The sequence below is a fragment of the Lynx canadensis genome, chromosome A2 (genome assembly GCF_007474595.2).
Source record: "Lynx canadensis isolate LIC74 chromosome A2, mLynCan4.pri.v2, whole genome shotgun sequence".
NCBI classification, from domain to species: Eukaryota; Metazoa; Chordata; class Mammalia; order Carnivora; family Felidae; genus Lynx; species Lynx canadensis.
The window spans coordinates 25,780,253-25,792,912 of record NC_044304.2 but is presented as its reverse complement, the minus strand read 5'-3'; the positions used below and the strand labels follow the sequence as shown (position 1 = coordinate 25,792,912).

General features: G+C 36.2%; 1 protein-coding gene across 1 annotated transcript in view; it reads right to left on the bottom strand.

Annotated features, from left to right (window-relative positions):
* The window catches only part of LOC115508410 (sarcolemma associated protein), a 151,793-nt gene that overhangs the window by 23,050 nt on the left and 116,083 nt on the right, over positions 1 to 12,660 (bottom strand). Inside the window, 2 exon segments of the mRNA XM_030307087.1 lie at positions 7,081 to 7,140; positions 7,447 to 7,527. Coding sequence (XP_030162947.1) covers positions 7,081 to 7,140; positions 7,447 to 7,527 — 141 coding nt within the window.

Here is a 12,660-nt window from a genome sequence, read left to right as displayed (position 1 = left end):
AGATACATAAAAGTTTGGAAGAGACCTACTCATTTCATTTTACAAATGAGGAAATAAAAGTCCAGAGATCTGAAATGGCTTACACATCTGGGAAGTGGTAGAGAGAGGACTAGAATTCTCACTCTAATCCAATTGTCTTTCCATGGTAACTTCTTAGTTATATCGCAGAAATCAGCTTTAATTAGCATCCGTTCCTAACAACCAACTCTTATTTTTCCTTCAGAAATAAGAGGGTTCCTATCAGGGATTTCCTTTTAGTAACGCATGTTAAATGCATATATGTTTCACACTTACGCTCCATACTCTATGGAAATACTATATACTCCATCTAATACAATGCTAGACATACAATGGGCACTTAACTGATTAATGATATAAAAGGTAACCAAAGATTTGCATCTAAAATGTGTAGATTTAAAAAATAAACATAATAATCATATATGAATTAATACAATAACTAGAGAACTATTTCATTTTATAAATGAAGAATCATATATAATCCATCTTTAAGGTCTATTAAAGCAGACAGTTTTTGTCTGCAGCAGAACAATTCCCTTGATCAGTGATGTTGTGAAACAAAACTAATATTTGTTTTTTAAACTAAAAACAATGGAACAGATTTTATGTTAAGTAATTATGTTTCAGAAAACTAAATATAATCTACACATTAATAATTGTGCTAACAAGGGATTTACTATTTGTAAATTATTTCTTTGTACCACATAGGAAGAAGGATCGGCATTTTAATTAGAGCAAATAAGATGCCATGTATCAAATAATGGACACATACAAATTCTACATAGTGTTTGATCATAGAAGCTGAAGATACTGATCAAAAATCTTTACAAATTAAATATAATATAATATAATATAATATAATATAATATAATATACACAAAGACTATATTCAAACTAGTCAAGTAAGTAGTGTACAGATCCTGTTTACAGAAAACCAAGTGCCAATTTTTTTATCAAAGACCAATAAGCAAATCTTTTTTTGCTAAGGTTGATAAGTGCACACTGTATTTCATATGGTTATGTGGGAAAATGCATTATTAGTTTACTATGGCTTGGATCCTCTCTCATAGTGCCTTACTTTTGTCACAGGAAGGGATTTTTTGTATGAAGCTACTTCACAATCTTGGGGAAAGTGTTGTGATAAGGACTGGTGGAAAGTGTTTAGATGAAAATAAGTGAAAGCCTTTCTAAGCCAAATCTATTTTATTTAGATGTGCAAGTCAAACAGAAATAAATGTTTTTTAGGAACCATGATAAAGTGGAAAGATGAACAGAATCTGTTTTCTCCTTCACATAAATAGTGTATCCTTAGAACTGCCTGGTGTATGTAGTCTGGGCTAGGGGCCAGCTTTTCTTAGACTAAGGCTAAATTCTGTAAAGAGATCCACACATAGAAGAACCCACGAAATGAATCAGCCCTGGCACACAGAATACAGACAAGATATCCTAAACTGAATTTGGTGTTTTAACTTAGAGGTTTTAACTTAAATTCTGGAGGTTTGATTTAAAACCTGACCTTTGCTTTAAACATGGTTGAGATACTCCGGATCATGTGGAAAAGGGCCAAGTCAAAGCACTTCTTCGCAAGTTCTATTTTGCATGTGTGTGTTGAAGGCTGACGTAGCCTCAACGTCATGATAGTTACCTCATCAACTAACAGAAGTGATCTGGCTGAGGCAGCTGGCCAGGTGAATGTGCCCTCTTTCTACTACGACTGCTGTCCCTTTGGAAGGTCTGGCAGTTGCAGGCTTGGTTGATGAGAATAACCATCACAGTGCAGAAAGATCATTTTTCCGTCATAAGTATGTTGCAGGCCATGTGAGACAGTCCTAGGTGTCATCCTAACTATGAATTTAAGTTTGGCAGCATCCTTTTACTGTCGGGTTCTTGCTTCTTTGCCATTCCTTCTGACCAGCCGGGTTCTTGACAACTGGTTCTTTTGTTGGCTCCTCCATCCTCCCCATTGTCCTTTTCTTTCTCCTTAAGTTCTCTCCCTGCTATAATGGTCCAATTCTCTTATGCAGAAATTCCCAAACACGTTATTACTGCCTTTTTTCTGACCAAGTCTTACCTTTCATTACATTTGTGCCACATAGCCTGTGCTCCATCACACTTGTGTTCTTGTACACTTCCCTGTCCTCTGACAGATGTTATTCAGACTTTAAACTTATTCTACTTGTAAATGAAGGCAGTATTTTAAAGAAATGCATGGCTCCTTTTCCCTTCTTGGCATACTCTGACTTATCTTTAACCACCTCATTTAGGGAGCCTATCCTGACTACTGTTCTAATCTACCCAAACCCTGCCCTAGCCAGGAAGTTAGCTGTGCTCTCCAAAGTTTCTACCACACCCATTAAAACATTTACTATACTATCAACATATCTCTTTCCTCCATAAGACTGCAGCCTCCTCATGTGTCGTATCTCTGTATCTCTTGGGTCAATAATATCTCAGAAATAACTGAAAATGACTTTCTGCTCCTACTTTCTGTCCTTGCAGCTTTCAACTGCATTGCTGTTCCTTGGATGACAATACAAACTGGAGCACCTCTGAATGTGAAAGGAAGCACTTTAATAATTGTGCTGGGGACCATGGGCATAAATGGTTCCAGGCAAAACCAGAATCTATGTTCAGGTCACCCCTCTCTGTTCAATGATGTGAACAGGAAGTGATGTTTCACACTTAAACCATCACTTTCCTCACAGGACATCTCTTCTTCCAGAAATAATATTCTTGTTATAACACTACCATCCTTTTAGTAACTCAGGGTCAAATGCTGGAATTCTATCTAACTTCCATTTATCTCTCATATTCAGTTCCTTAGGACTAACAGATTCAAGGTAAGATTACTGAAGAAAAGATGATAAGACAAGAACAGGGACCAAACTGGATTTGTTCTTGTTTAAATTTTCACAGCAGGCATTCTAGTTCATACTCGCAAATGATTACCTAAGCCTCCTAACTGGTTTCCTTACCATCCAGCCTCTACCTATTCCAGTTCATCCAACAAATCGCCCCAAATACAGGTCCTCATCATATCATTCTGCCTTAGAAGCTATAGAATTCTGCCAAAAGAATCACTGCAATCTACAAACACTCAAATGATTATGTGAACAAACTTTAATTGTACTTGTCAAACCCAACCCAAATTATCTAGCTTGTGGTTTCTAATATTCCCTTTGTCTAAGAAGGTATCTTCGATCTTCCTCCTCTTATAATCATACCCTCTTAAAAAAATCTGTATCTCGATAGATAAGAAAGGTAAGAAAAAAAAGATCTCTAAAAGAAAAACAAAAAATAAATAACTGTAATGCTATTATCCACTGCAAATAACAAGCAATTCCTTAATATCAAGTATCTAGTCAGTATTAAAGTTTTCCCACTGTCTCCAATTCTTTTCAGTTGGATTGTATGAAGTTCCAAACAAGGTTCACACACTGCATTTAGTTGACATATCTCTTAAATCTCTTTTAATTCATAGGCTTCCCAATCCTCCTTTCCTTTTATCCACAAACCTGCAATTTACTTTGTGTGTCCTAGAAAATTCTCCACATTCTGGATTTCACTGTTGTATCCCCAGCACCTCATTTAGGTAATGTCCCTAGTTCTTACACATCCTGCAAGTTGGCAGTTGGATCTAGAATCCCAACCAGATTCAGGACTCAGTTTTTGTCACTGAATAGGCCATATGTGTATGACACACTTTCAGGACCATCTCAAATGATACTTCCTTCATGAGGTTCAAATTGCCTTTCCTGCCCATCTTCCAAGATAAACAAAAAGAACAAAAAACTGCCCATATCTTTCTTTCTCTGTCCTTAAACAACCACCAGGAAGCAGCTTATTATCTATATCTCTCCTATCACCAATTGGACTAGAAAACTCCTCAAACCCCAAGGACAGTCTTATCAGAGTTTAAAAACCACTGAAGTCCCTGGCATAGTTCCTTATATAGAGCAAACTTGCATTAGATACTACTTAGACTGAATTCTGGTTTTCTTTTTACCTTTTTGGGGGAAATGATTAAACATACATAAACTTGTGGTTCAAGTCACATCTTTATTTTCTCCCTCAAAAATGTCATAAATTGGTTGAAAATAATATTTCAGGGAAAAGGCACTACTGCTATCCCTCATTTTATTTATATCTCATGGTGAATATTTGATCTATTTCATTCTCTTCCTCATACTAGGTGATTAACACAAAAGGTAGCACATTGTAATTCTAAATCAAGATTGGCCTTTTTTTTTTTTTTTTTTTAGAGAGGGAAAGAATACAATTTAAAAACAGTGGTTCAGGGGTGCCTGGGCGCTCAGTCAGTTAAGCGTCTGACTTCAGCTCAGGTTCATGATCTCACGGTTTGGGGGTTCAAGCCCCGCATTGGGCTCTGGTGCTGACAGCTCAGAGCCTAGAACCTGCTTCAGATTCTATGTCTCCCACTGTCTCTGCCCCCCACCCCTCACTTGCACTCTGTTTCTCAAAAATGAATAACATTTAAAAAAAATTGAAAAGATGGGGCGCCTGGGTGGCGCAGTCGTTAAGCGTCCGACTTCAGCCAGGTCACGATCTCGCGGTCCGTGAGTTCGAGCCCCGCGTCGGGCTCTGGGCTGATGGCTCGGAGCCTGGAGCCTGGTTCTGATTCTGTGTCTCCCTCTCTCTCTGCCCCTCGCCCGTTCATGCTCTGTCTCTCTCTGTCCCAAAAATAAAAATAAACGTTGAAAAAAAAAAAAATTTAAAAAAAAAAAATTGAAAAGAAACAAAAACAAAAACAGCGGTTCAAAAAGTCAAGCACAGGGGTTCAATGAGGAAAAAAAAAAGGACAACTACTTTGTACTACTTTGTACAACTCTCAAGGTTAACCCTATGGCTTAATAATTGATATTTTTTCATTTAAGAGAAAAGTTCTGTCAGCCTACTAAACCTAATCATAGAGATTACAAAGCATAACCACATACAATCAACCATAACCCAAGTGCTTCTAATTAGGTGCCAGTGAATATATTATTTTCAAGAAATTACACAAGTCTTACAAAAGAGAAACAATGGAAAAACAACCATTTAGGCTTACTACCACTAACTGCTTCCCCTAAAAGATATAGTAGGAAATAATAGTTTTTAAACCCCATAATCTTATTCAATTAATGAAAAGTTACTCTTTAACACATAGGTCTGCTTTTGTCAATCACCAACATCATTATTAGCAGTGTCTTCATCATGATGCTTAACAGGTTATGTTCCCAGCACCATGGTGAGTGATCTACATGCATTATCTCATTTAATCCTCACAATAAATTTCAATTTGACAAACGAAAAAAACTGAAGCACAAAGCGGGTAAGCAATTTGCCTAAGGACAAATTACAAATAAATGGTGGAGCTGGGACTGAACCCAGAGCTCTCTGACTCAACTTCTTAGGTAGACTGTGTCACTTTCCTAACACTCTATGGTTTTATAACTTTGATGTAAGAGGTCTGTTGTTAATTCAATCACAAATACTGAACATCTGGCATTGTGGTAGGCAACAGGATAAAAGTAAAATATAAAACAGACCTGATGACATAAAATCACAATAGCACTAGTAACAGTTGAATATAATTAACACAAGCATAATTGGTTACTTATAATCATCTGCACTTGGCTGCTGAAAAGATTTCTGGGAGATTTCTACAGTAAAAAAGACCATAAAACAGCTACTTTTGTATGACAGGTGCTCATTACTCTTGTTTCTCTATGTTCCCACAAAGGCCAGGGGGTTCCGACAGTTTTTGAGCATCAGTAACAGTTTACACAGCAACAGTATTGCATTTCTGAGAAGAATCAGAATGCTCCAAGATGAGACTTCTAGACTATGCAAACATTACTCAGACTTATTACTACAACGCTAGAAAAAAAAGCATGCCTCATCAACACCAAAGGTCACCTGGGAAGTGCAGATCAGTAAGAGTGCCAGAAAAGTACTGGAAACTATGATTGTACTGAAAGACAGGTTGACAATTGTGCTGCCTGGGCCAGTAATCCTCAGAGCTTCCCTTAGTAATGGAATTCAGTCAGAGGTACCTCAAAGAGTGATGCGAGCTTTACTATCCAGGGGGAAGAAGAGAGAAGACCAGGATGCCCAGATTAAGGATCTCTAAAAGAATCTGGGTAATCTCTTTGTTAATTCCTATCACTGACAACTAGGCCAGCAGCAGGGTCATATAGGGTGAAACTAAGGCTTCCTTATATAATCCAAAACCCAGGGTCTGGACTAAGAGATTCCTTAAAAGCCCAGCCAGAAGCATAAGCATCTCTACACAGAGAAACTTCCACAGGCTGTTTTTGCTCATTTCAGACAGTTGCCTACGGTGAGTCCAGTGGGCTGAACTTATATGTCAACTTATCCTGTATACAAAAGGCAATATAAAAGAGACTATATGGTGACAATCACAAACTTATCAGTAGGCCACCCAAAGCACTTTATTTTAAAAACACTTCAATAAATGTTGACTTATTTACTATTATTATCAGTCTAAATAAGTAAATATCAAGAAATAAATGTAGTTCTCATTTAGAAGTGATATGAGTGAAAGTTTATTACATGCACTGCTTATCTTAGGCCTACCTAAAATTTCTAGAAGACTGTCCTAAGAACCTGGGGATGTTTACTGGAGGATGAGGGCCAGAAAATGAGGAAATTTACAACTGTTACCATATGACAACAGAGAAAACAGGTAATTCTTTCAAGAACATTAATATTTTCTTCTCTTTCTAATTTATGTTAAAGGTGGTAATGAGCTTCTCTCAGCAATATAAAGGTAAACACAAAAAAAACACAGCTACATTTCATATTCCTACCATTTACCACTCTGCCCTTCATAACCTTGATTGATCCAAATTATTTTACAATTGAAATATTTTCATTTGAAGCATCGGCACCAACACCAACATTTTAAATTTTAGTTCCTGCTACTTTAGAGAACCTATCTTAATCTTTTAACTAAACTTAAAACTTCACATAAGACATGCAATTTTGTGGCAAATCTGATGCTCTGATTTAAAATGTTATAAAAACATGTTAAAGTACCTTTTAATAGGGACACTTTAGCAAGAGGTTCATTTAGGTCTTGCTCATCCATTTGGGCGTCTGCAGGGGGGGAAAGATAATTACAAACAGTAATCAGCTCTATCATCAAGCTATCACTATCAAAATAAGTAAGTGAAATTTATACAGGTATTGTATTTGGATAGGTGAAAGTAATTTTAACAATATATCCAAGGTTCAAGGGAGTATCTCCACAAACGGAAGGAAACTGCCTTTTCCCCCAAACACAAACTTTGAAATCTCCACTCACATTAACCTGCATACCTAAACTGCTCAGACAGTAATATTAATATCTGTAGATTTGCAAATACTACGTTACAACTCACCTGTAGTGTCGTTACAACTCACCTGTAGTGTCGTCACTACTCTTTTCCTTGCTTGGACTCAGAGTATCCGACAAATCAGATTCCTTCGCTCTTGCCTGGTTTTCTACCAAGAAAAAAAATAAAAGTAGAATCTCATTACAACTATATCAATAAAACCACCTTAGGCTTTGAGAGCTCTAAATCTACTGATATGCAAAATACTTTTAAAATTAACTGAGGTCACTGCCTCTCTTACTTCTTCACCACTCCACTCCAAAATGGAATGCTGGTTATTACACGTGGCTCATATTAAATTATAATGTGGATCGTGTCTGCTGTGCAGAGGGCTGGGGCTTTTGTCAAGGCTGTCCACTGGCCAACTAGAAACAAAAATGAAGCAAGCTTTGCTAAAGTATGCAGAGAACTGCAACAAATATAGCAAAGTTCCAGGACAATGTGGACATTGTTTGAAAATGATGAAAGGAAATGGCTCTCTTATACAAAAACACTAGTTAGGTTGCCTTAGCAATAGTTATACCAAGTTTTGGGGTTATTTGCAAGTGCTGTGCTGCCTGATCCAATGAAGATATCTCAGGCCCTGTTTTCAACAAATTGCTCTCAAAAATCCTAATTATAAGCCCACCAATGTTATTAAAGATGACCGGCAATTAGATCCTTATCTCTAATGGCACATCTGCATGTTCTATGGCGTGCATTTGAATAGCATTTACAGAGATGGTCATTTCCCCGTTCTCCACAAGGCCTCAGCCAAGTTTTATATCCCAGGATTTAGCTATAATTTGGTCTCTGCATTAATTCACACATGAGCTCTGTTTCAGTCAGGCTAGCCTCTTTACAGGGCTGAGACATGCCAGCTCACTACGACCTCTAACTCTTTGCTTGAGTTGATATTTTGCTAAACTCAATGACCATTCTACTTGGCCTATTCATTAAGATGCAGCTTAGCCCAATACCTCTACAAAGTCTTCATTTCTCCATCATGCTGCTCCTTTTTATTGCAGCTTCTCTGTGTCATATGATTTTGTAATTAATCATGTTCTATTTTATATTCTATGTGTATATATGTATCTGATTTCTTTAGTTAGATTATAAATTCCCTGGGCATATGATTATTTTTTTATAATGTTATGCTGTTGGCTATACTGTTTGTGGTAATACATACCAAACATTTAAATGTGCGTATCTACTTCTAGTACTTCTAAGGAAAAAAGACTTCACATAGTATTATAAGGATGTTCATTGCAGCATTGTTCATTATGGAATGGAAAACATTCAAGATATATTCCTTACTATTAAGTAAAAATAAAGGTTGCTAAAGAACAGTGCATAATATGACCCCATTAAGATTGAAAATAGCTATACATTTAGCTATGAATTTTCAGTTGTGCATATTTATTGAAGTCTAGAAGGATCTACAAAAGAGATACTCATGATCATATCTGAAAGTAGGTTCATGGCAGATATTTACTTTCTAACTTCATAATGTCATACATCATTTGAAAAAAATTATATTATTTTATAATCAACTAAATCAAGAGATTATTTTCCATTTTGAAAGTAATCAGAAACATCCAAAACCATTAATATTAAAATATATTTAATAATATTAGAATGTAACTTATTATGACCATTTCATTAAGAACATCCTTAGAATTGGTGGCTTAATTTGTGAAATAGGTGACAGATTGCAAGAAGACTCTTGCTTCTTTTCTCACTACCATTTCTAGTCTGAGGCCAACTGCTGAGAGACACAGAGCTTAGATTAGAAGTGAAGTCACTGACCACAGAGGCCCATGGGAATCCAATCTATGACCTCTGGTGCATTCACAGTGTGCTATAATCAGACATTTCTGAATGTTCTAGTTTTAATCACAAAGTTACAGTCTCAAACAAGGCAGGCTAATACTTCTAATCTATACACAGAAAAGGGATGACTGTGGGAGAATAGAAAAATGACTGTCTTCTGATTTTAAAATTCTTGGCAATTTTAAGATCAAGATACTGAGGTAAACCAAGAAGACTATATTTTCAAAAGTATTCTTCTGGCTTAGAAGGAACTCTATCTTATATTAAAGTATTAGCTGGGAAAGTAAAATTAAAGGTGGGACCAAATCTTCCATTAAGATCTTACTAGAATATTAAGTTCCATGAGGGCTGGGATTTTTGTCTGTTTTGTTAACTGCTATCTCCCCATTGCAGAAAACAGTGCACAGTGCATAGTAGGTGCTCCAAAATCAGATGTTTGAAGGCACAAGTCTACTTTGAGTAAGAAGACAAAGTTTTGAGCAAGTCAAATTATGGTCCATCACTGTTATGTCCTGATATTACAATTATTATATGGAGGCAAACCAAATCTACTCAAGAATGAAACACAGGACACAAAAAAAAGAGAAGTAGAGTATCTCCTTCTTTTTTAAAACATCCATTCTTTAGCTATGAAGCAGCACCCAACTTTCTAGTATTAGCAAGTCCTGGGGCACCTGGGTGGCTCAGTTGGTTGCCTCTTTGTTTCAGCTCAGGTCATGATCTTATGGTTCGCGATTCTCTGTCTTGCCCCTCCTTCACTCTCTCTCTCTCTCAAGATAAATAAACTTAAGAAAGAAAGAAAGAAAGAAGAAGAAAGAAAGAAAGAGAAGAGAAAGAGAGAAGAAAGAAAGAAAGAAAAGAAAGAAAGAAAGAAAGAAAGAAAGAAAGAAAGAAAGAAAGAAAAAGAAAGAACGAAGGAACGAACGAACCCTCCTTACTGGTTGATTTTCTGTGCAGTACTTAATCATTAAGATACACACCAATAATATATAGAAGGAAACAGAAGAATAGCTACCAACACCAATATCAAAACTGTTCCCAAACTGGAAAGTCTGCAAGGTGACTATTTTCACTGTATCTCTGAGAAGACATTATGATGGATGGGCAAAACACTGGCCAGAGACCACTTCCTATACCAATGGAACCATTAGTTGGAAAGGAAAGCAAGAAGGGAAGTGAGAACTAAACATTTGTTGAATACCAGAACAATGTTTCTTGCTTTGTGAGCAATATTTCATTAAATTCCCACAATTAAATATTGTCAATTCTATTTTACACATGAGGAAACTGAAGTTTAAAGAACTAAAGTGAGTTGCCTGAGGGCATACAGCTAGTTAGTGGTAGTACCTGGGGTTGAAACCATCTGTTTTATCTACTAGTATTCTTTCTACTTCCACCCTAAGACTACAGTAAACACACAATGACTACGAGTTGAGTTAGGGTTTAAATAGAAAGCACATGCAACCTATGATTATATTTTGCATTAGATGAAATATCTGAAGGAAACACTTAGACTTGTAACAGCTGGTAATTAGCAATTTCTAACAACTGATATTTTCTTTTTTTTTTTTTAACGTTTTTATTTATTTTTAAGAGACAGAAGGAGACAGAGCACAAGCAGGGGAGGAGCATAGAGAGTGGGAGACACTGAATCCGAAGCCGGCTCCAGACTCTGAGCTGTCAGCACAGAGCCAGAGGCAAGGCTTGACCCATGAACCGTGAGATCATGACCTGAGCCAAAGTCAGACGCTTAACTGACTGAGTTACCCAGCTGCCCCACAACTGATATTTTCCATGCAGAGAACAAATCCTATCAAAAATGTCACTGATGAGAGCATTTTATTTTTTTATTTTTATTTTTTTAACGTTGATTTATTTTTGAGACTAAGAGAGACAGAGCATGAACAGGGGAGGAGCAGAGAGAGAGGGAGACACAGAATCTGAAACAGGCTCCAGGCTCTGAGCTGTCAGCACAGAGCCCGACGCGGGGCTCGAACTCACAGACCGTGAGATCATGACCTGAGCCGAAGTCAGATGCTTAACCGACCAAGCCATCCAGGCGCCCCTGATGAGAGCATTTTAAAATGAAACAATTTAGCCAAATCCAAAAGAAATATTTTATAGCCAGATATGAAATTCTTAAAATGTAACTTATTTTATCTAGTTTGTTACAAGGATTAGTGTACCTCTGCACATTAACCGTGAGAAACGCTTGTAAAATGTTGACTGCTGACAAAAAAATCTCTGGGTATGTAAATCTTGTGTCTATATTATCAATTTTAACAGATGTATTTTATTACTTGTGTGGACTTACTTGCTATAATTAATAAATGCCCTTATTATTGGACACTTCTGTTTTCCTCTTTTTGCTTTAAAACATTGATGTAAATACCCTTGCATATCTGTCTAATTTGTTCCTTAACATAAAAACCCAGAAGTGGGATTGCTGGATCAAAATGCATGTTCTTTAAAGCTTTCAGCACATATTTTATGGCCAGGTTTCAAAAGCAAATGTAAGGTGGCACAAATCTTTTTCAATAATTACATCATATAATTTCAAGCAAATATATTCTAATTCAGAATGTATTAAATAGAAGCACTAAAGTAGCAAGATATTTTTCTTTAACTAAGAAGCACTGATTTTTCCCCCTTAGGCTCTCCTTGTACTTCAGAGTGCTGGCTATTCAACTCATCTGATTAGGTGCTTCTGTGGTGAAGTAAAAGCTATGTTGAAGTCTGCTCTCATCTCACTTTAATAAGATGAAATAAATTGCCACATGTACTAAAAATAGTTCATTGCTCTGAAACCCAATGCCTGTTTGCCAGAACAATATTAGTGATGCATATTCTATGCATTCTTTCCCCAAATATGGCATCTGTCATGCACAAAATTCAGAACGGAAGCCACCAGATACTTGAAATAACATTCTTCTTTTAAATATTTTTAAAAGTCGAAATGGATTCAGTTACGTTCATTAAACAAAATGTACTGAAGCAGAGTATTTGAAACTTTTATCACTCATTGTTTTAACTGGCCAAAAAGATTGTGAATCTAGTTATAAATTTTATAGCGGTATCTTCTGATGAAAGTCTTAAGTATGAAAATGATAATGATAATGAGCGTATCATACCAAATTTATTTGACCAATTTCCCTAATGCATAAAAGTGACTCGACAATATAATGCTTTAAAACTCACTTTTCTTCTCTGACAATTTTAACAGAAAAGAATTAATAGAATAAACTATTTCAATTTATAAGACTCTCATCATAAAATATAAGAGGACCCCACATAATCACTTTTGTTTAAATCAAACCGAGTTGCCGAAAATTAACAAAATATAAATTTCATAAGGAATGTTAAAGGCATTAACAATTACAGAAACAGACATGCAAGCATTTTTCACCTGTTTCACATTGTTTCATTAAAA